Raw genomic sequence first — 24670 nt, forward strand, 5'->3', positions numbered from 1 at the left:
TTTCTGTACAAATGTTTAAAAGTATAGCTTCTTCTAATTGGATGTTGTTTTTAAACTCTCGTGGAAGGTGCTTTTAATTGCTGCTAAATGATGTTGCTTTTGCTTTGCAAAGAACAAAAAAAAATCAAAACAACCTCCTTAGGTGCAAGTCAGCTGAAAGTCCTAGAGAGACTGAAAGTAAATAATTCATTAAGAATCAAGGCATCTCAAACTGATCTGGATACTAGATGTAGAAGTTATTCTCGGTTTCTGGAAGTAAGGTGGGAATCAGTATTGCTGCCCAGGCTTAAGACAGCTTCCAATCACTTCCAAGCACTTGTCCCAAAGATAGATACCTCTTCTGCTTGGATTCATTTTTGTCTACTTTAAGCTGGATTAATTTCAATAAGAATAACAGCAGAGCCCATTCATTCAGAACTTGCAGTTCAGAAATATTTCTGTACATCTTTCATTGCCATAGAGTTTGTAGCTGAACTATTTTTCAGAGAGATCACACTTTTAAAATGGGCACAGTAATTTTTGAAAATTCACACTGTAACCCTGAACTTTATATCTATCAACAGAAACAGGCCCATAGTGGGTAAGCCACTCCCACCCAGTCACGTGACCTTTAAGCCACTCATTGGTCACATGGCCGTCAAGCCACTCCCACCCAATCATGTGGTCTATAAACCACCATGGTCACATGATTGTCAAGCCACTCCCATCTGGTCACATGACCATCAAACCATTCCTACCCAGTCACATGACCATCAAGCCACATCCACAAAATAAGCCATGCCCACGGTGTGGTAGTAAAAATTTTGGTAACCCATCACTGTCCTACAAACACCAAACTACCCTTATCCATGTATCTCAATTTTCAGTATGGATCCATTTTTTTCATTACATTATAGGCTCCTCTTCTCCCTTTTTAAAATTCTACTACTTATATTGTACTAATACTTGACAATGAAAAGAAAGCCTGGTGCTAACATTATTTACAGCTCTAATTATATATTTGCCACAACAATCTATAATCATAACTCTCTGAAAGATGAATGTTAACATTTCCCTTGTATCCCCTGTACCATTCCTCAAATGTACTACCATGCCATCTTTGCCAAAGGAACACAAAAAAATTAAAATAAAATATTTTGTTAGATTAATATTCTTTTAAAATCATAGATATATTCTTTACACCTCTAAGCTGTTTATTAGTCAATATAGTACTGTATATTCCATTTTTTTTTACAGAATAAAGAAGACCTAGTAATACACCTTAATTATATTTTTAAGTACCTAAGACTATAGACTTATTTTAAAATCTCAAAACTGATAATAAGTTGAGAGCAGTAAACAGCCTTAATGTCTTCAGAGAGGGGCGGCATACAAATCTAATAAATTATTATTATTAATTATTATTAATATTAATATATCTGGTCCTAACTGTATAATCCAAAGAGGTTTAATATTTTCCCATTTTTTGAAACTTTAAATAATAATTTAAAAATTATTTGCAGTCATTCTGATGAATTAAAAATTCGGTTGTTAATAGGTTGAACAAAAGAATTAATACTCCTATTTGACCATGGATTTTTTTAAAAAGTCACAAGCAATTTTAAAACAAGGTGTGTCATATTGTCAGTTTGTGAAATCAAAGGGCAGAATGTATGAGCCTTTCAAAAGCAGTCAGTAGAATTTGCTTGAGTATGTTCCTTTTTCAGCAAGGCTCTCCTGCCTAACTCCTGTTGATCTCTTGTGTGACTGTCAGATGTATCTGACAAATAGACAGGTTTCTCTTTTCAGGTGCCTATGTTTTATATTTTATGGATTTTAGAAACTCCTGGTGTGATAACATCCCATACATAATAATTTCTGTTCCAGAAGATAATGCTAAGGAGTTTTTAAAATATATATTCCAGGTCGTTCAATGCTACCCTGTATTAATATATATAAACTGTCATCCCACCACTAATTACCTGAATAAGTTGTTGTAATGAATGGGCAAACCACTCCCAAGCTCAACAAGAGGTGGGCAAGACCAAGAAAGCAAAAAATGCACATATTTCAATAAGGCTCAGTTGAATCAAATACAAAATCATGGACAAGATTAAAAAAAAACCCAACCTTGTTTACAGTGAATAAATTACAGTGAATAAACCTCTGTGAATATTTTGAGATACTTTCCCCAGATATCTAGCCAAATTATTTCACTGAAAGAGTAGTAGATGCTTGGAACAAACTTCCAGCAGACGTGGTTGGTAAATCCACAGTAACTGAATTGCCTGGGATAAACATATATCCATCCTAAGATAAAACACAGGAAATAGTATAAGGGCAGACTAGATGGACCATGAGGTCTTTTTCTGCCGTCAGTCTTCTATGTTTCTATGTTTCTAAATGGGCTGAAAGGTTGCAACTAACCAGGCCATTGCCATTATTTTCATTCATTTCCCTATAACCTCTCACATCACCAATATACAATAGGTATGCCTCATGTCTAAGCATGCAGTTGTAAGAATTCATAATAATTTATATATGTATAGTAATGTATTTTGAACATGACCTACATGGTCTTTTGTTTGGCTACAAAGAATGACAGCTTTGGTGCTCCTAAAATCCTAGCCTCAGAAAGGGATGAAGTACTACTAAGATAGTTGCTTTTATTTCCATTTCCTCAGAAGACAATATTGCTGGCCATATAATCCATAGGAATGGGGCTGGAGGTGACTATAGAGTTTAATTTTTTACCATTATTATTATTATTATATCATCCATGAATAAAGAACTACATTTCCCCCAAAAGGGAGAAGAAAACGAGAAAGAATTACAAACCCATAAATTAGAAAGAGTATCCTGTACAGTTCCTTGACCGTAGAACTGAAGGGCACATATTAACTACAATGCCTGTTCTACTGTAATTTTTTTATATGCATATTATGCAGGATTTGGTAGGAGAGTTGATTTGAGAAGTAAAAGCAAATCTCATTGGTTAAGTTAGTGCTTCTCAAATAATTGGGTGTGCCCCCCTGGGGGACACGGAGCAATGCTGGGGGCGTGTGTGACCCCGGGTAACATGCATGGTCCCTCTCGATTAATTCCCCCAGGATTATTTTCCCAGTTGCATGTTGCTCCGACCCCAGAAGAGAAGGCACCCAGGTGAGAAGGGGCAGCTGTGTGGGTTCTTGTTCTCAGCGGGAGCCCCATGTCCAAAGAGAGTCTAACCATGATTGCCTATGCCTGCCTAACCAATAACAGGCTACACTGAGTTCAGTGTGACTTACTCTCAGGTAATTGGGTAGAGCAGCCTTCCCTAGCCAATAGTTTGCTTGCAGCTTATAAGTCAAATAATAAATATTAATACTAAAATTAAATTGGGATCCAGATTGGAGAATTGGGGGGGGGGGGCACAAAATCTTTACTTCTTCTTGGGGGGTGGCATAACAGAAAATAATCAAGAAGCACTGGATTAAGTGAAAAAACAAATTAGAGCAATTGCCTCTACCATGAAACATATATTCAACCAATAAATTTATTTTTAGTTTAGCAATGCTTTAAGGTCTCATATTTAAATATCTAATCTTTTGAATAATAATTCTTCTGTTAAACTTGTACACGACTTGCACTATAACCTTAGAACTGATTGTATTTTAGCCGATCTTTAAGTACCGGTATACACTCTACTGAATTAAAAATTAAATACAGATCTTAACTAAATGGATAAAATCAGAGAAAGCTCCACTCAAAACTCACCTGTATGTATTTGTGCATGAACCAGGAAGCTTGTTTTCCATCATTCACTGATTCCACTGTAGTGTTGGTCAACCCACTGATGTCACCACCTGCAAAAATTCCTTGTTCGCTTGTCTGCATGGTCTCTCCATCAACTTCAGGGAGACCCCAACGGTTAAACTTGAGAGGATGCAGAGCTTCTTTTACTGTAATGAAAGAAAAGACAAAGAAAGAGATTTTTTTAAAAAAAATAAAGATCCTTGAGTGATGCGTTTTATCAGGAACTGGATACACACCATTTCCTTTAAGTCAGGGACTTATCTTAAAGAGTTTCTGTAGATTGTATGATTACATTTCACAGCTTTCACGTCAGGAACAAAAATATGCAATAGCATTCATTCCCATTGTTCTTCTGTGACATGTATGGACTATCCTACTTTTTTATAATTCTTTGAAGTTGGTCTCCTATCTATTCCAATCAAAGACAAAGGTGTGCCTTTAGAGATACTGTTCAAGTTTAGAATTAGCTTCGTAAGATACTCATAACTACTGCCATCTGCTTCACAAGAATCAATCTACTTTTCAGCAGCTGTGGCCATAAGAGAGACTTCTTGCAAACTCTAAAGGCAGCACCTGTGTATGTGAAAGAGTTTAGGAATATGAATTATCTAGCACAGGGGTAGGCAAAGTTGGCTCTTCTATGACTCATGGACCTCAACTCCCAGAATTCCTGAGTCAATCATGCAAGCTCAGGAATTCTGGGAGTTGAAGTCCACATGTCACAGAAGAGTCAACTTTGCCTACCCCTGCTCTAGCACAGTGTTTCCCAACCTGTGCGTCATAACCCTTTGGAGGTCAAACATCCTTTTCACAGGTGTTGCATAAGACCATAGGAAAATACCTAGTCTTGGGAACCAAGACACCGCTCCTCTATCCATCTCTGGGTGGCTCCACCCACATGTAAATAGACTACTGCAAAGAAAAAAAAATCTGTAGCATGGGAACTGCTGAGCATGAGCAAAAGCTGAATTTCTGTCATTGCACATGCACCACCATCTTGTTTTTTGGCTTTCCCCAATTTAAAAAAAAACATTTTTGGCAAAGTGCACGCATGCCCACGCAGCACAGGAGGAAGTGAACCAACGGTGAGGTAAATTAGAATCCACCCCTGAGTTTCCTAATATTTTATTATTTTATGGTTAGGGATCACCACAATATGAGGAATTTATTAAAGGGTCACGGCATTACAAAGGTTGAGAACCACTGCTCTAGAACATCTGAACCCCGAATATGGGCATTACTTAGTCTAAAAAAAAATCTATTATTTCTTGGATGCTAATACAGTGATACCTCATCTTACAAACCCCTCGTCATACAAACTTTTCGAGAAACAAACCCGGGGTTTAAATTTTTTTTGCCTCTTCTTCCATACTATTTTCACCTTACAAACCCAAGCCGCCGCCACTGAGATGCCCCACCTCCGAATTTCTGTTGCCAGTGAAGCGCCCATTTTTGGCTGCTGGGATTCCCCTGAGGCTCCCTTCCATGGGAAACCCCACCTCCAGACTTCTGTGTTTTTGCGATGCTGCAGGGGAACCCCGGCAGCACAAAAATGGGTGCTTGGCTGGCAATGGAAGTCCAAAGGTGGGGTTTCCCAGCAAGGGCAGTCTCAGTGAAATTGCAGCATCACAAAAACACGGAAGTCTGGAGTTGGAGTTTCCCATGGAGGGGAGCCTCAGGGGAATCCCAGCAGTGCAAAAACGGGTGCTTCGGCTGGCAAAAGGGGTGAGTTGTGGGCTTGCACACATTAATCGCTTTTCCATTGATTCCTATGGGAAACATTGTTTCATCTTACAAACTTTTCACCTTACAAACCTCATCCCGGAACCAATTAAGTTCGTAAGATGAAGTATCACTGTATACATAGCGGTATTGTTTCAATACTTAAGAATCGAAAGAAGATCTAAGAAAGTCTTCCAATGAGACTTTCTCAATATTAAAACTTTTACGTCAATGTTGAAGTAAGGTAAGCGAAACATGGCAGCTAAAATTTGAAGGAAGCTGTATGTACTTAGTTTTGCACCTGATGCTTTCAGGGAAAAGAAAACGACTTATTTTGACTTATTGCACTTCACATTTAAATCTTTTGAATTTGAAAACCCTCCATCTGGCATGGATTAAGTGGTCTCATACACATATGGACGAAAATGTAGATACAATATGAGCTCTGTTTGCTTTCAAAACATTAACTATGCAAAATTAGTAATTGGATGCTAGCTCTCCTTCCCCTCATCCCTCTCCCAATTTCAGATAGTCCAGTAGAAAATATGGGCAATGCTCAAGCATGAGGTGAATGCTAATTTTTTGTTTTCTTCTCCCAGTACTTGTGTGTTCCTGCTATAAGTTGTAGCAAAAAGGAAGTTGCCATAGCAATCAATCAAGCATTATGTAGGCTATAGCTTAGTTTTCATAAACAGCGGATCAGGTGCTAAAAACTGTCTCTGGACTATATGTGTAAAGATGTAAGTAAAGGAATTATATAATGAAATGCTGTTCTGTACATTTGTCCTTTTTTAAAAAAAATACACCTGCATTAATTAGCAGCTCAGGAAAAAATAGGTCAAGAAATATATCTTCTTGAGATGCTAACTTTCTAAAAGAAATATTTATTTATGCATGTTTTCAAGTTGATGTTGACTCCCAGAAACTGCATGGACAAATCCCTGCCATTTTCTTGGCATGATTTCAGAAGGGGTTGGTCATTCTTCCTAGGACTGAGAGAGAGGTATTGTACTAATACCTAAGACAGTTACACCAAACTGGCTCTCATTTATTTATGTACTTATTTATTTTATAAAGCTATTAATCTCATATTGTGACTCTGGGCAGAGGACATTATCAAACAGTCCAATGCACACAATACAAACCAATTAAAAATTGACCAAAATAAATTAAAATATTTTTTTAAATGGGGGGGGGGCATACAGAGGGCATTCCAATTAACCATCATGTAACCATCTAACAGGCTCGCCTCTCTTAAGGGATGCCCAAACCAGATGACGAAACCATGTTTTAAGAAAAGTCCAAGGCCAGAAGGCCAAGAAAAATTGCTTGTTTATCCTTCATAGGACCTACTGAGGTTGGAAATATGAATTGTCTGGAAATCCTCGATCTCATTTCTCTCTTTTGCTCCCTGTTCTGCCCTTTAAAAAAGCTAGGACTGTCTGAACTATTCAGAGTGGTCCCATCTCATTCTTATCTTAACTTTGTGTCTGGAATCAGTCTTATTTTTAAGTAATCTGGTCATATATCAGTTTCAAACCTCCTTGGTGACTTTGGGCTAGTTGCTTTCTCTCAGCCAATCCATTCCACAGGTTTGTTGTTATGGGGAAAAAATAAAAAGGAAGGAGTATCGTGTGTATTCACCACTTTGAGTTATTTGTAAAAATAATGAAGGCAGAAAATAAATAGATAAATAGACAGAGGGACAGACAGACATTCCCTCAGTAGTTTGGATCAGCTATGACCTCAAATTACCTCATAGGGAAGTTCGGGGAGTAGAAGGTGTGTAGGATCCCTTGCATTCTGCCCTATCAAACTAGCAAAAGAGTCCACAAATGTAATAAATGATACTCGGATGTAGTAAAAGAAATATACTGTATACTAAATAAATAAAACTAAAAAAAGAAAGCTAAAGAATCAGTTCTCAACAAATGAACCAGCAAACATGTGGAAAATTATTGACAAACCTCCTTCCCAGGCTGAAGGCAAATGACATGAACACATTTTACTACAGGTTTGTAAGGAAATTACAGCAATCTATCTCCACAATCTCCATCCCAGACACACCAACAAAAGCCAAGCTTTCTACAACTGACCCCATCCAACACAAACCAGCTAGAGGTACTTGAACACATAGTGAATCATAAGCTTCCTAACAGACAGGAAGCTGCAGGTAAAGCTAAGCAGAATCACACCAGATACCTTTACAATTAGCATAGGGACACCCCCCCCCCCCCAAGGCTGTGTGCTCTCTCCACTTCTTTTCCCTCTGTATATCAATGATTGTATCTCAAATGATCCATCTGTTAAACTACTGAAGTTCGCAGATGACACAACAATGATCAGTCTCATTCGAGACAGTGGTGAATCCACATGCAGACAACTAACCTCATGGTGTGATTGGAACAACCTGGAACTGAATACACTCAAAACCATAGAAGTGGTGGTAGACTTTAGGAGAAACCCTCCCATACTACCATCTATTACAATACTAGACAACACAGTATCAATAGCAGAGACCTTCAAATTTCTAGATTATATCAATATCTAAATATCTAAAATGGGCACCTAACATCAAAAACGTCATCAAAAAAGCACAACAAAGAACGTTCTTTCTGCATCAACGAGAAAGCTCAAACTGCCCAAGGAGCTGTTGATACAGTTCTACAGTGGAATTATCGATTCTGCAATCTGCACCTCTATAGCTGTCTGGTTTGGTTCTGCAACCTAACAAGACGAACACAGACTTCAGAAGATAATTAGAACTTCAGAAAAAACAGTTACTACCAACCTACTTTCCATTGAGGATCTGTATACCGCATGAGTCAAAAAGAGGGCTATGAAAATGTTTACAGACCCCTCTCATCATGGACATAAACTGTTTCAACTCCTACCCTCAAAACAACACTATAGAACAACTAGCCACAATCAGTTATTTTCCGAATGCCATCACTCTGCTAAACAAATAATTCTCTCAACACTGAAAAGTGTTGCACTACTAGTTTGCAAAAAAAAAGGGGGGGGTTGTCATAGGCCAATGAAATAAAAAGGATTCTGGGAAGATGAAACTGACAGCTAATTTGATAGAAAACAACCTACATCACTATTAATCTTCTCATCATTATTAATCTTCTCACCATTCCTATCACCCATCTCTTCCCACTCATGAATGCATGACTATAACTTTGTTGCGTGTAACTTTACAATTTATATTGACCGTTTCCTAATGTGATTTGATTGCCTATTTGTACTCTATGACTATCATTAAGTGTTGTACCTTATAATTCTTGATGAATGTACATTTTCCTTTATGTACACTCAGAGCATATGCACCAAGACAAATTCCTTGTGTGTCCAATCACACTTGGCCAATAAACTATTCTATTCTAAAAGAAGTAGGGCATTTTTCCTCTTGTCTTTTTATGACAAGAATCATTGTAATCTCAGATTATAACTAACCCCTGCCATGAAAGGTTATAATATTAATAATCTGAGATTTGGATAGGATTGAGCTTTCAAATAGTTCCATTGTGCAATATAGTATATTTTATGACAGGACTGTGTTAGAAACATAGAAACATAGAAACATAGAAGTCTGACGGCAGAAAAAGACCCCATGGTCCATCTAGTCTGCCCTTATACTATTTTCTGTATTTTATCTTAGGATGGATATATGTTTATCCCAGGCATGTTTAAATTCAGTTACTGTGGATTTATCTACCACGTCTGCTGGAAGTTTGTTCCAAGGATCTACTACTCTTTCAGTAAAATAATATTTTCTCATGTTGCTTTTGATCTTTCCCCCAACTAACCTCAGATTGTGTCCCCTTGTTCTTGTGTTCACTTTCCTATTAAAAACACTCCCCTCCTGGACCTTATTTAACCCTTTAATATATTTAAATGTTTCAATCATGTCCCCCCTTTTCCTTCTGTCCTCCAGACTATACAGATTGAGTTCATTAAGTCTTTCCTGATACGTTTTATACTTAAGACCTTCCACCATTCTTGTAGCCCGTCTTTGGACCCGTTCAATTTTGTCAATATCTTTTTGTAGGTGAGGTCTCCAGAACTGAACACAGTATTCCAAATGTGGTCTCACCAGCATTCTATATAGCGGGATCATAATCTCCCTCTTCCTGCTTGTTATACCTCTAGCTATGCAGCCAAGCATCCTACTTGCTTTCCCTACTGCCTGACTGCACTGTTCACCCATTTTGAGACTGTCAGAAATCACTACGCCTAAATCCTTTTCTTTTGAAGTATTTGCTAACACAGAACTGCCAATACAATAGTCAGATTGAGGATTCCTTTTCCCCAAGTGCATTATTTTACATTTGGAAACATTAAACTGCAGTTTCCATTGCTTTGACCATTTATCTAGTAAAGCTAAATCATTTACCATATTGCCGACGCCTCCAGGAATATCAACCCTATTGCACACTTTAGAGTCATCGGCAAATAGGCAAACCTTCCCTACCAGACCTTCCCCTATGTCACTCACAAACATATTAAAAAGAATAGGACCCAGAACAGACCCTTGTGGCACACCGCTTGTAACCTGACTCTGCTCAGAATACTCGCCATTCACAACAACCCTCTGGTGTCTATGCTTCAGCCAGCTGCAAATCCATTGAACTATCCAGGGATTAAGTCCAATCTTCACTAATTTATCTATCAGCTCTTTATGTGGAACCGTATCAAAGGCTTTGCTGAAGTCCAGGTAGGCAATATCCACGGCACCACCTTCATCCAACACCTTTGTGACATAGTCAAAGAAATCAATGAGATTAGTCTGACATGATTTGCCTTCAGTAAAGCCATGCTATGTTGCCATATCTTCAAGAATTGCCAAGAATTTGTGCCAAGGATTGTGTTGCCTTGTCTTGAAGGAAAAAAAATGGTGCCCAGTTTTGTTGTTTATCCAAAGACCTCTGCCCTTCCCCCCCTCTCTCTCCCTCTCTCCTTCCTTCCTTCCCATCCTCCCCTCCCCTCTCTCATTTCTTGGGGACATAAAACAGACAGATGTAGATTGCTAAGGTCAATTAAACTGATGTAGCTGTGCTGTCATATATGTAAAAGAGAAACCTGCTAGCATCTTTCTCAGTTGTCAGGGAGAACAGTGTCAAATCTGTGCTCCATTTTTGCACAAAAGGAGCCCACACAGCTGGATTTTGTCTTGGGAAACCTTCCTTAAACTGAAAGCCCTCATTATGGAAAGGATTTTTTCTTACAAGATTAGAGATTCCCAATGGGCTGAAGGATAGACAGATGAAAAGAAACGGAAGAGAGAGTAACAATAGGGAAAGCCCTTCTCTCCACAGTGCTCCTAGTGCAAATAACTATTTCTCTCTTGCAATTGGATCTTTTAAGTATGATAATCTGCTAGCATATTGCTGACCCAGAAGTATTTTTTTTCCTACAGTAATTCTGAAGCAGAAAAGTCTAATGTGAATTTTAAGCAGCTAGACCAAAGACGGTCAATCTTATGACAGAGGAAGCAAAACAATTTAATTTGGATGAGAGTTTCAGTGAAACAAATATAGAAAGTATCAAAGGGAAAAAAATGGGTCATAGGCCAATGAAATAAAAAGGATTCTGGGAAGATGAAATTGACAGCTAATTTGATGGAAAACAATCCACATTGCTTGCCCTAGTTCTGACCCTGGTATCTTGTGACATTGTACCAGAAGAACAAGGAAGACCAGAAAGGAGAGAGAGAGAGACGGAAAAGTTTTCACAGACATTGTAATTATTCCAGATACTGGCACTTTATTTTCCTAATGTAAGTCTAATGTGAGAAAACACAGACTCATTCAAATGCAGGACACAAGAATATTCCATGAGCTATATTATATTATGTTATGTTATGTTATGTTGTGCTGTGCTGTAGTATAGTATAGTATAGTATAGTATAGTATAGTATAGTATAGTATAGTATAGTATAGTATAGTATAGTACAGTACAGTGATCCCTCGAGTTTCGCGTCCTCGAGCATCGCGAAAGGGCTATATCGCGAGTTTTCAACCCGGAAGTAAACTCCACCATCTGTGCATGCGTGCCTTTTTTCTATGGCCACGCATGTGTAGATGGTGGAATTTCCCGCCGGGCAGATAAGCTGCTGGGCAGCTTCCCTGGGTCTTCCCCCTCTTGCCCCGGTAAGACCCCAGCGGCGGCGCGAGCAATGGCGTGGGCGGGCGGGCGGCACGCGCGGGGACACCCCAGCTCCGCTTCCCAGCTGGGAAACGGCCCCAGCAACGCGCGCGCGCTTGGGGACATCCCAGCTCCGCTTCCCAGCTGGGAAGCGGCCCCAGCAACAGCGTGGGCGGGCGGTGCGCGCGCGCTTGGGGAAACCCCAGCTTTGCTTCCCAGCTGGGAAGCGGCCCCAGCAACGCGCGCGCGCTTGGGGACATCCCAGCTCCGCTTCCCAGCTGGGAAGCGGTCCCAGCAACAGCGTGGGCGGGCGGGCGGTGCGCGCGCGCTTGGGGAAACCCCAGCTCCGCTTCCCAGCTGGGAAGCGGCCCCAGCAACGCGCGCACGCTTGGGGACATCCCAGCTCCGCTTCCCAGCTGGGAAGCGGCCCCAGCAACGGCGTGGGCGGGCGGGCGGCACGCGCGCGGGGAAACCCCAGGCGCGAGCAATGGGGTGGGCGGGCGAAGGGCGGGCGGCGGTGGAAGTAAAAACACCATCTGCGCATGCGCAGATGGTGTTTTTACTTCCGCACCGCTACTTCGTGAAAAATCGATCATCGCTTGGGGTCCTGGAACGGAACCCTCGCGATGATCGAGGGACCACTGTATAGTATAGTATAATATAGTATATTATAATATTACCAGCTCCCCCCGAAGATCACAATTGCCCCCACCCTCCTTGCCTTTCCCCAGGCATGGGGGAATTGAGACATCTCCCCTGGGCCTATAAAGTTTTTGCATGGTATGTTTGTGTCTATGTTTTTGCTTTTTAACAGGGGTTTTTAGTGACTTTTAAATTATTAGATTTGTTGTATATTGTTTTATTGTTGTTGTGAGCCGCCCCGAGTCTACGGAGAGGGGCGGCATACAAATCTAATAAATAAATAAATAAATAAAAAAATAAAAAAATAAAATATTTTAATTATATTATAATTATAAATTAATTGCTCACCCCTTCCTTCCTTCCTTCCTTCCTTCCTTCCTTCCTTCCTTCCTTCCTTCCTTCCTTCTCCAGATGGAGAGAAGCTTCTGTCTCTCTGATTTTCTCTGCCTTTTATTTCTGCTTTTGGGCAGTTATTTGCTTCTCTTTCAAAATATTCCTTTCAGGTGCCTCTCTTCAACTGACCTACATTGTCAGTTGAGAAAACATATTGGAGGCTTTGCCTGAAAGTAGCTTTGGATTCCTTTTCTTCTCCTCCTCCCTTTCCCCCCCCCTCTGAGAGGTGGGGGGGTTTGCTTTAAATTTCTTGGAAAGGCCAATGAAACCAATGAACAATTACAACATGAGCATTCATTGGACTTTTGCAAAAGGGCATGGAAAGATAATTTCTCCTTCCTTCCTTCCTTCCTTCCTTCCTTCCTTCCTTCCTTCCTTCCTTCCTTCCTTCCTTCCTCCCTCCCTCCCTCCATTTCTCCTTCCTTTCTTCTTTCCTCCCTTCATTTCTCCTCCCTCCCTTCCTTCCTCCCTCCATTTCTCCTTCCTTCCTTTCAACCTCCGTGGGCCAGTCACAGGCAGCAGGCGGGCTGCATCCGGCCCCCGGGCCGCACTTTGCCCAGGTCTGTATAAGAAGAATTCAGGTTGAAAGCAGAGGATCTACCTGAAATAGGCCTTATTGCCCTTCCAGAAAGCCGTAAAGATCTGGCTTTTCCGACTGGCCTGGGGCCATTGACCTTGGGTGGAGGGGAGATGATTAGCGAGGTCGGCCCATGAATGTATGGATGATTGTAACTATTTTAAATTGTAATGTTTTTATATCGATCTATACCTGTTTTTGTTATGAGCTGTCCTGGGTCTCTATGGAGTGGGGTGGCATAGAAATTTATGAAATAAATAAATTTAACTAATTAAATAAATAAATAGAGAGCTTCGTTAATTCTTTCTTGCATATGGTTCAGATATATCTGTACTTTATCAAACTTGTTATGGAAATCAGTTAGCTATGGGGAGAAGGGAAGGCTGTACCATGTAAACTAAATTTGCACACTTCTGATACAATTTTTACCTGTTTTAATCTGTAATAGAATTTTGTAAGTAAAAAGAGAGAAACATAATTTTGTCTCAGAGAATGACTAAAGGACAAATATTAAGCATAAAGCAAATTACTAGTGGGCTCTCTTACCAATGTATGTGTGGCTGATGGTTATGATAATAAGATAACTAAAACTGAAACAAAAGGATGGATTTTAATTGTAGAATAATTTGGGATTTCGGTAGGTAGGCTGGGCTAGGTACCTGGGGTGAGAACTTGGAAAAGTTTTTTCCCACAACTAAAATGTACTGTTTTTTACATATCACAATATAGTTCTGATGCATTTCTCTTATGAAATTGGCAAGAACAAATTTCTGTCAATTTTCAGCAATTGTGAAGAACAGAGAATCTGGGTACTTATATGCTCTGAATATATATAGCTGGGTATTGGATACTTATTTAGCTCTGAAATTACTAGCTGTCCTCTTCAAGCTAAAACAGTTTGTCTTTCTGATACTAGCAAAACAATGCAAAATAAAATATTAGGTAAGCTAGAGCTATGTTCAAACGTACAGTTAAACATATTGAAAAAGATTGGTTGGGTGCAATGGAAAGGAGAATGAAGAGTAGATTGGATATTAGATGTTCACATAGGCCCCAACTCAAAATGCAGTGGAAGGAAATTAGATTCTGTATCTCATATAAAAACTACTAATATGAGAAATTAATACAAATACAATATAGTTTTGTATTAATAAGCTATTTTTTTAAAAAAAAAAATCTGAATGCCAAGATAAAATAGTGATGATTTAGAGAAAATACCAGGAAAAGAAAACTGTTTGACATCTAATTTTAAAACTGGAAATATTTACATGATCATAAGTGATTAGTTTCCTTCTTTCATGGCCAAACTATGAATGGAATGTATGCATGTGATTATGACTGTTTTGTAATTAATGGGCTCTTTTTATTATGGGGTTTTATAGTTTTAGATATTATATTCGACTTATTATTATTATTATTGTTCTGTATCTATTTGTATTTTTATTTATATTTTTATTGTAAGCCTCCCTGAGTCCTTCGGGATTGGGTGGCATAGACGTCAAATAAATAAATAAGGAAGGAAGGAAGGAAGGAAGGAAGGAAAGAAAGAAAGAAAGAAAGAAAGAAAGAAAGAAAGAAAGAAAGTAAGTAAGTAAGTCCCAGGGCATTCTACATTCTAAAAATGTAAACTAAACTAAACTAAACGCTGGTTTACATTTAGTATATTAGTAAATGTAAAATGTACCAATTTAGTAAAATTTCATGCAAGATGCAAACATTAACTTTGCTTTCTCCTATATCTAGAACCGCTGATTTAATTCAACAGTCCTAAGATAGTGACTTGGTCTATCTGTAATAAAGCCTTTTGATCTACAATGTAATCATGGATGTAAAACAGATGTGAGATATACATTATCAAAATATGGCTCATCAGGTGCCCCTTACTGAGTCATACCAGCTAGATTTGTGTTATTGCATTAGCCCTAACAAAAATGTAATGGGAGATGAGTAATATTTTTGGTAGCCACAAGGTCTGTTCTGAAGATGGATGGTTGTGAAGTCTCTATGTGTGCAGTAGACAAGCTAGGGATACTGCTTTTATATTATCTTCTCAGTTGCATAGCAGCCATCCCGCTTTGAATCAAAATTCATGATTCTGCATAGGAGAGAAACTATTTTACAGTGACCTATGGTGATCTCTTGGAAGACCCTACCAGATCTCCTGGAAGCTTTTAATATCATCAAATATAGTATCTTTCTGCAAGGATTAGGAATGATTGGAACTTGCAAAGATCTGGGTGGAAAAAGAACATATAAATAAAATGGAAAGTTGCTAATGTAGAAACCTGGGATAATTCTAGCCATAGTTTTGAATGGGGCTTGTGCTCCTCCACAAACATGGAATTATTTGGGATTTACCAGTCCTTCTAAAACAGGACACTATGGTTAGGATGGAGATTGTTCATCTTTGACTGATGCACTAATCACTACTATTCCAAGAACAGGAGACACCTATATAATTCATGTCCTCATTATTTCCCAAATTACCCTAATGCATTCCATATGGGAGTGTCCTTAAAAACAATTTAAGGACTTCGGTTGGTGGACAGTGCAACTACCCATGTGCTAGTGGGCACATCCTGATGTTTAAATGTATCATGCTTACTTCAGGAATTGTACTGGCTACCAGCTTGTTTCTGAAAGTTGTATATATTCTAAGTAAAATCTGCTTATTTAAGGCATCCTAGTAGATAAATTATATTAAGAGTTCTCAATCCTATCAGAGGCATCCAGTGGATTTTGATTACTCAGAAGATCAGAACCCTTGTTAATATTTAGAAGATATTTAGAAGATTAGCAAAAACCTAACTATAGCACTTAAGTGGCAAACTGAGCAGATCAAATCACTTAGGATGCATACAGGTATGGTTATTGATGTCATTTTATTATTACACTTATTATTAATATCATATGTATGGAAGGCTTTACTGGACATTGCTTTTGTAAACTGCTTATTTTTTTAAAAAAATTGAAGTGGAATAAAAAGCATTTGTAGTAAACAAATAGTATCTAAATAGATTTGTTGGGTCTGGAAAGGGCACTGAATGTAGCTCAGATTGGCAGAAAAGAAGAGTTTAATCAATTATAATTTATAAACTGTTTTCATTTCAAACTGTGCCCATTTTCAAAGGAAATTACATACATGAGAGTTCGCCATTTTAGCCCACCAATATTATGAGAAAAAACTTGGCTTTATGACTATACCAGTGACATGACCAATGCTTTATTTGATTAAGTAGCCACAATTAGAGAACAAAAAAAATTTATACCACTGAGATTTGTATTGAAATCTTTATCCATCCAGAGATTTATTCAGTAGTGATCTTAGCCAAATTATCATTTTTCTCTCTAAATCCATTTCACAGAACCCTTACAGCTCTTTGTCTTCTTCTAGGTTTTGAAAACTTGAGATAAAATCTTGCGTTGACATAATTATATTTTCTCCCATTGCTGAGATACCCAACTACTCTTCCTAAGAAATAAATACGGTGAATTCCAAGTAAACATAATTGCTATTATTTCTCTCCATGTTACAAATAAAAGAAATATTCTGAGTGTCATGGAGCAAACATAATATTTTTGAAATTAGCACAAACATCTTTACAACTAATTAATCTACTGACCATAATTGTGCATGCATAGATTTTCTTTTAATGTACAGTATTAGTGGATATTAAACTGAATCGGGACTTTGGATCCAACTTTTGTAATTATATGATTATTTCTATATATTACATTACATCTCCACATTAGCAGGTATTCTATCAGAATGTCAGAAGGGTTCTGGTGACCAACATACCATCCTGTATTAATTACTTTTACAGAAATACCAACAATTTTTACAGGTTTCAAGTATCCTATGAAGACAGTGATTATAGAATATGCAAAGGCATTCAAAATGGACAACAGCATATACCTAATTGCTACTAAATGATGTGATACCAAGACAGAAGCCCAAACTGTTTTGTACATTAAATTATAGTTCAAACTGCTATATTCATTGATTAAATAGACATAAATGGAAAAATATCAACCAATTATAGGCCACTTGGGGAGGGGATAAACTACAGTAATATTAAGATATATTGGTAAGCCACAAAATATTTTAATTAGCAAAACAAATCAAATGGAAAAGATTCCTCAAATAAAGCTTTAAAAGTGATACAGTGTGTGCTTGACTGCCACGACTAATTATGTATCCATGTAATGTGTGTTCAATTTGGGCTTATTTAAATAGCAGAAATGCTCATTAGCTTCAGTGTATCTGTGAAGCCTCAGTAAACAGTTTAATGGTATTTTATGTTTAACCAATTTCATAAGTTCCTGTAATTTTGGTGTTTGTAGATCATTAATGTTATTTTTGATATGTATCTTATAGCCCTCTTTCCCTGAAAGCTGGCAGTAAACTTTTGACTACACTTAGAAAAAATAGTGATTTTTATCTTAAACTTTTGCTTGAGAATGACAATGATGACAACCAAAACAATAGTAGGAGTAGCATTAACGACAAGGATTTCACAAAATTTGGTTCCTTTCCTTTAAAGGTGTAAAGTAAGTTTGAGGAAGGGGGGGAGCGAGGACTCCATAAACTGTTCTGGTTTCTCTTTATTGTGGAATTAGATAGTAAATGAAAAAAATGATGGATTTTTATTATAGAGCAATTTGGGATTTGGATAAGACTTCATCCTATAGGTAGGTTGGGCTAGGTACCTAGAGTGGGAACTTGAAAAAGTTTTTTTTTTCCCAACTAAAATGTACTGGTTTTTACATGTCACAATATAGTTCTGATGTTTCTCTTATGAAATTGATGAGAGCAAATTTCTGACAATTTTCAGCAATTGTAGAAGAATCTCCAAGAAGAACAAAGAATCTGAGTACTTATATGTAGCTCTGAAATTACATTGCTAGAATGACTTCATTACTATCATGGATTACAACAGTTCAACCAAGAAACTGAAACTCACGCATCCCTCAAACCCATTGATTATATCCCAAATCTTGTTTTCAGCCTGATAGTCCTCACATAAGATCTTCTCTGGAAGATAGACAGAAGCAATGGGTTGTGTTTTGTTGTTGTTGTTGTTGTTGCTGTTTGTTTGTTTGTTTGACTCACAAGCTTCAGGTATCATCCTTCACAGTATCTTCCAGAAGTATTTCTATGAGATCAGTTGTGCTGCTGCTAGTGGAGACAGTCTAAGAGAGTACGGTGGTACCTCTACTTATGAACTTAATTTGTTCCGTGATCAGGTTCTTAAGTAGAAAAGTTTGTAAGAAGAAGCAATTTTTCCAATAGGAATCAATGTAAAAGCAAATAATGCATGCGACTGGGGAAACCACAGGGAGGGTGGAGGCCCTGTTTCCTCCCAGGAGATTCCTAGAGAGGCCGCACAGAGGCTTCTCCCTGCCTTTTCCAGTCACAGTTTCGGAGGCTCGGGTTTGTAAGTGAAAAATGGTTCTTGAGAAGAGGCAAAAAAATCTTGAACACACAGTTCTTATCTAGAAAAGTTCGTAAGTAGAGGCATTTGTAGGTAGAGGTACCACTCTACAATGTTTCTGTCTAGGCAATGGTTTCTGAGAGTACCTTGGCATCGTGGGACTATGATGCAGGGTGCTGCAAAAACCATTATGACTGTAATATATGTAAACCGTGTATGAATTGGTTTGTTTTGTTAGTATTTTCCCTCTTTCTTTCAAATTTTTAATTGAACATTTCATCTTTATATCGTTTTAATAAACTGTCTGTATTTTGATGTTGATGAAAACAACTTCAGATTTATAAAGGGAGGAGGATGGGGAGGAAGGAGAAGAAGAGGAGGAGGAGGAGGAGGAGGAAGAAATAAAAGAAGAAGAGGAGTAAGAAGAAGAAGAAGAAGAGGAGGAGGAGGAAGAAGAGGAGGAGGAGGAGGAGCAATAACATTTAGAGTTATACAGTGTTCCCTCGCTTTTCGCTGGGGATGCGTTCCGAGACCACCCGCGAAAGTTGAATTTCTGCGAAGTAGAGATGCGGAAGTAAATACACTATTTTTGGCTATGAACAGTATCACAAGCCATCCCTTAACATTTTAAACTCCTAAATTGCAATTTTCCATTCCCTTAGCAACCATTCAGTTTATTACTCACCATGTTTATTTATTAAAGTTTATTAAAAAAATATTTATTAAAGGCAGACGAAAGTTTGGCGATGACATATGACGTCATCGGGTGGGAAAAACCGTGGTATAGGGAAAAACCCCGCAAAGTATTTTTAAATTAATATTTTTGAAAAACCATGGTATAGACTCTCCGCGAAGTTTCAACCCGCGAAAATCGAGGGAACACTGTGTACTGCTTCATAGTGCTTTTACAGCTCCCTCTAAGCAGTTTACAGAATCAACATATTGCTCCCAACTATCTGGGTCCATATTTTACCCATCTTGGAAGAATGGAAGGCTGAGTTAACTTTGAGCCAGTGGTGATATTTGAACTGATGACCTACAGCTAGCAGTTAGCTGAAATAGCCTGCAGTGCTGCACTCTAACCACTGCAACTCCCTGGCAAAGAAGAAGAGGAAGAGAAAGAGGTAGAAAGCAATGTTTAATTACAAGGAATCAATTCAAAGGTAATTATTCAGAAATGAGTGGTACTTATGATTACTTAGCATTTGGTGAACAGGAACTAGTGTTTAGGATCTCTAGAGGCCAGACAAAAAAGCTTACGGTTGAGAGCAGGCTAGCTCATCACCTGTTCATTAGAGAGGCATGGATTGCTCACCATCTGTTCATTTATGTCAAGGTAACTTCCAGGACTCAATATAACTCCCCCTATTCCTAAGCATATAACTGTGATTGACCTACATAGGTTTTCTTTTTAATATTTCCCCTAAAGTAAAGGCTTTTTTCCTGAAAGGAATGCAATTCTGACTGTAAGATGAACCTTAACATCTGTTTTGGTTTATACATATACTTTGCATGTATGTGCATATGTGTGTGTGTGTGTGTGTGTGTATGCATGCATATATATATGTATATGCATATATCAACTCCCCCCAGAGATTCGCACTGCCCCCACCCTCCTTGCCTTTCATAAGAACTTGAAAACGTATTTATGTCGCCAGGCTTGGAGTCAATAGACCCTAGCCTCTGGCCAGTGAATGCGTAGGATCTTGTAGTATGTATTTGATTTTTTAAATGTTTAAGTTTTTATAATATTTTAAATTAATGATTTATGTTAATTGGATTTAGATGTGCTTTATATATTGTATTTTTTATTGAAATGTTGTAAGCCGCCCCGAGTCCACGGTGAGGGGCGGCATATAAGTCCAATAAATAAATAAATAAACAAACAAACAAACAAACAAGTATATCTATATGTATATATGTAGGTCTTGGCACATTTGGAGTTTTTCCCATGTAAGGTTGATAAACTCCTGGCGACTTTTCGACATGGTTCCTCTTCAGGCTGTTGTCGTCGGCTTTGTGCCCAAGCCAACTATCAGCACACAAAGCTGAAGACAACAGCTTGAAGATGTCGAGTGGGACCTCATCAAAACGTCACCAGGAGTCTATCAACCTTACACGGGAAAAGGCCTGAATATGCCAAGACCTACATGCCTAAGCCCATGAAAATCTGCAAAAACAAATATGTATGTATGTATATATATATTTCTTGCAAAAAGACAAATGTTAGCTGGATTTTTTTTTTCTATTATATTGTTCTGCCACTGGGAACAAAAACCTAAACCCACTCTCAGCAATATTCATATTGATGGAACTATACTACATTTATCATTCTTCCTACAAAAAAGGCTTCCATTTATCCTGAAAACATTCACCCTTTATTTTATTCTTACATTATCAGCTATAGGACTGTAATGCTCAACTGGGGTTGACCTTTATGATAGCTTAATTGCTTTATGATAGCTTAATTAGCAGAATAACATATTGTTTCTCTACTCTAATGATATTGCAGTCATGAGGGTCCTTCTTATCTAAATAAAGTCCAGATTATTTATATTGCCTTCCTTATTTAGGGATGGTGAGGCCCCTTAGAAGAGACTAAACACTTCGGTATCCCAAATACAATGTAGAAGATAGATTTTTCTCTATTTGGTTCTTTATCATAAGTAAAGTGAAAATAAAATATATTACTCTGCCTCACGTCTGGTACAAACCTAAGATTTATCAATGGTTTCTTAGCAGGAGCATATATGGTATCAACTCCTAGTAAAACCTGGCAAATAATGATAAGCCAGAACTCTGAACATAGCTATTCACAAGGGAGAAAAACCCATTCTTCTACCGCTATTTGGAACAGGAAAAATAATTACAGAACGATCACACTGTGCTTCAAAGCAACTGTCTAGTATAATTCTCACCAATGTGATGCAGATTTTAAAAACAGTCATTTAAGTAACTCCTTTCGGTTCCATCATCCTTCAAAAGTAACATCGGTGATAATTATGCACATTATGTCATTTATAATGGGAGTTTATCATAAAAGATATTACATATAATAATGTTTTCTGTATCATCCGGATTCCTATTTTAAATGAAGAAAAGCAAAGAAGCATGTAACATTTAGGATAACTTTGGCTTGAATTGAAATTCTAAATATACCTAATATTAAATATATTACTTTTTTTTTCTTTTTACAATCCTGTAGTCCCTTAATTCTGAGTAGAGTTGGGACTATTGGCTGAAGCTGAGCATTTATTGGACGGATGCCATTCCTGATGCCTATGTGGAGTTTGCAGAAGTTTTTTCCTTGTGCCCTAGGAGAGAAACATCTGCCTAGGATGTTCAATCCTACCTAGGATTGAACTCTCAACCTTCTGAATGGGAGTTGAGCATCTTCGTCATTAGGTCACTTGATGCTCAATTAAATTAAATTAATCAATTACACATTTTATATAAATATATAACAATTATATGAATTTAAACAAAGAAACAGAAAAAATCCAAATCATGGAAGCAGTAATTATTTATATGTTTATGTATGATGCTAGTATTCTCTGTCTAAAAATAAATAAATAACTCGATTCCAAATTCTCAGGAAAGAAAAAGATTTTGTAAAGTTGGAATTGAGTGAGTGAACTTTTCCACTCGCGCACTTCACAAAGGGGGAGACTGGTTCCCTTCCGCTTGAAGCCCATCAGGATGTGGAGCCAAAATGTGATCCTGCATTGTCTCAGCTTGTTTTGGACTCCTAGATGTCAATTGCTTTTTCTACAGAGCTACCTGTGTTGGGATGCCCCACCTCCCTGCTGGTCAGCTGAGCTTTGGCATGCTGCTCCTGGGCTCATTGGCTTACGAGCATCAGATTTTCACCACCCAGTTCAATGGTTTCTTCCCTGCCTGGGGGGTGGGGGAGAGGACGGGAAGGGAAGAGAAGAGAGAGAGGGATGGAAAGAGAGAGAAGAAAATAGAGAGAGAAACAGAAGCAGAGAGTGGGGGGAGAGAAAGAGAGAGGAAGGAAGGAAAGAAAGGGGGAGGAAAAGAGAGAAAGAGGAAGGAAAAGAGAGAGACAAGCAGAGAAAAACAGAGAGACAGAGAGGGAGAAAGAGAGATAGAAAGAGGGAAAGAGAGAAATGGAGTCAGAAAGAGAGAGGTAGGAAAGAGAGAGAAAGAGGGGACAGAGAAAGAGGGAGGGAGGAAAATAGAAAGGGGAATGGAAAGAGAGTGAGGGAGGAAGGGAAAGAGAGAGGGGAGGGAAAGAGAGTGAGAAACAGAAACAGAGAGAGGCATCAAAAATGTCATCAAAAAAGCACAAGAAAGAATGTTCTTTCTACCCCAACTCAGGAAGCTCAAACAGCCCAAGGAGCTGCTCATCCAGTTCTACAGAGGAATCATTGAGTCTTCCATCTGCTCCTCTATAACTGTCTGGTTTGGTTCTGCAACAAGACAGACTTCAGAGGATAATCAGAATTGCAGAAAAAACAATTGCTACCAATCTGCCTTCCATTGAAGACCTGTATACTGCACGGGTCAAAAAGAGGGCTGTGAAAATATTTACTGGCATAAACTTTCAACTCCTACCCTCAAAACATCACTACAGAGCACTGCACACCAAGATAACTAGACACAAGAACATTTTTCCCCAAACACCATCACTCTGCTAAACAAATAATTCCCTCAACCCTGTCAAACTATTTATTAAGTCTGCACTACTATTACCATTAGTTTTTTCTCATCATTCCTATCATCCACCTCCTCCCACTTATGACTGTATGACTGTAACTTGTTGTTTATATCCTTAAGATTTTTATTAATATTGATTATTTCATGATTGCTTATTTGACCCCTATGACAATCATTCAGTGTTATACCTCGTGGCAAATGTTTATTTTCTTTTATGTACACTGAGAGCATATGCACCAAAGACAAATCCCTTTTGTGTCAAATCACACTTGGCCAATAAAGAATTCTATTTTATTCTAGATCAATATGTTGGGGTGTTCTATCTCCACATAATATCTGTGGTCATTTTATATAGGTCATTTTATACAGCAATATACAGTGGTACCTCTATTTAAGAACGCCTCTACTTAAGAACTTTTCTAGATAAGAACCAGATGTTCAAGATTTTTTTGCCTCTTCTTAAGAACTACTTTCTACTTAAGAACCTGAGCCTGGAAAAATTTCCCAGGAAATTTGACAGTGGCACGAAAGCCCAGCCAGTTTCCTTCCATTCCCCCTGGGTTTCTCCCTCTGTATGGGAGGCAGCCCTCGGTGTATAGGAGGTGCGTGCTCCCCCTTGCCTCCTCACAGTCCCTCTTTTTTTTAAGCGTTAAAGTTTTGGATTTTTTTTATTCCCCTCACCTCCCCCTTCTTCTTTCGGAAGCAACTGTCCTCCTCTTCTTCTTCCTCCTCTTCCTCCCACCCAAATTCCGAGCTTTTATTTCTTTCCTAATAGGTTTGCACGCATTATTTGCTTTCACATTGATTCCTATGGGAAAATTGCTTCTACATACTGTTCTGTCGGGCTCTCTAGTAGACTCCTCCCAAAAATTCACAGGTACAAATTTCAGACACACACACGTTTGAAAATTCAAAACAATGTTCTTTATAATGAAAATTCACTTAACCTAAGCCCTCTTTTGGTATAGCAAAGAGCACTCGTCTCCAAACAAACTGGTAATTTGTACAAGTCCCTTATCAGTTCTGTGATACTTAGCTTACAGCTGTGAGGCAATTCACAGTCCTTCTTTCACAAAGTGAAACACATTTGCTCTGGTTCAGTTTCAAAGCGGGGAAAAAGCAGCACACAAAAGGTCAAAGTCAGTAAAGCAGTCACGAAACAACGATCAGATAATCCTCCACAATGGCCAAACCCACAGGCTGCTATTGATAGCAGCCTCACTAATCACCACAGCCCCACCCAACTACAGGTGGCCTCATTTTCTTTGATAATAATCTCTCAGTTGTTGTTTCCTAT

At 38.4% G+C, this 24670-nt stretch overlaps 1 protein-coding gene across 4 annotated transcripts in view; it reads right to left on the reverse strand.

The window, feature by feature from the left end:
• The window catches only part of DPYD (dihydropyrimidine dehydrogenase), a 735717-nt gene that overhangs the window by 332703 nt on the left and 378344 nt on the right, over positions 1-24670 (reverse strand). For all 4 annotated transcript variants that reach the window (XM_070746537.1, XM_070746536.1, XM_070746535.1 and 1 more), the window contains one exon: positions 3736-3920. In XM_070746537.1, the coding sequence (XP_070602638.1) occupies positions 3736-3920 (185 nt within the window). The remainder of the gene's footprint in view (positions 1-3735; positions 3921-24670) is intronic.

This window comes from Erythrolamprus reginae, chromosome 3 (assembly GCF_031021105.1).
Source record: "Erythrolamprus reginae isolate rEryReg1 chromosome 3, rEryReg1.hap1, whole genome shotgun sequence".
Taxonomy (NCBI): Eukaryota; Metazoa; Chordata; class Lepidosauria; order Squamata; family Dipsadidae; genus Erythrolamprus; species Erythrolamprus reginae.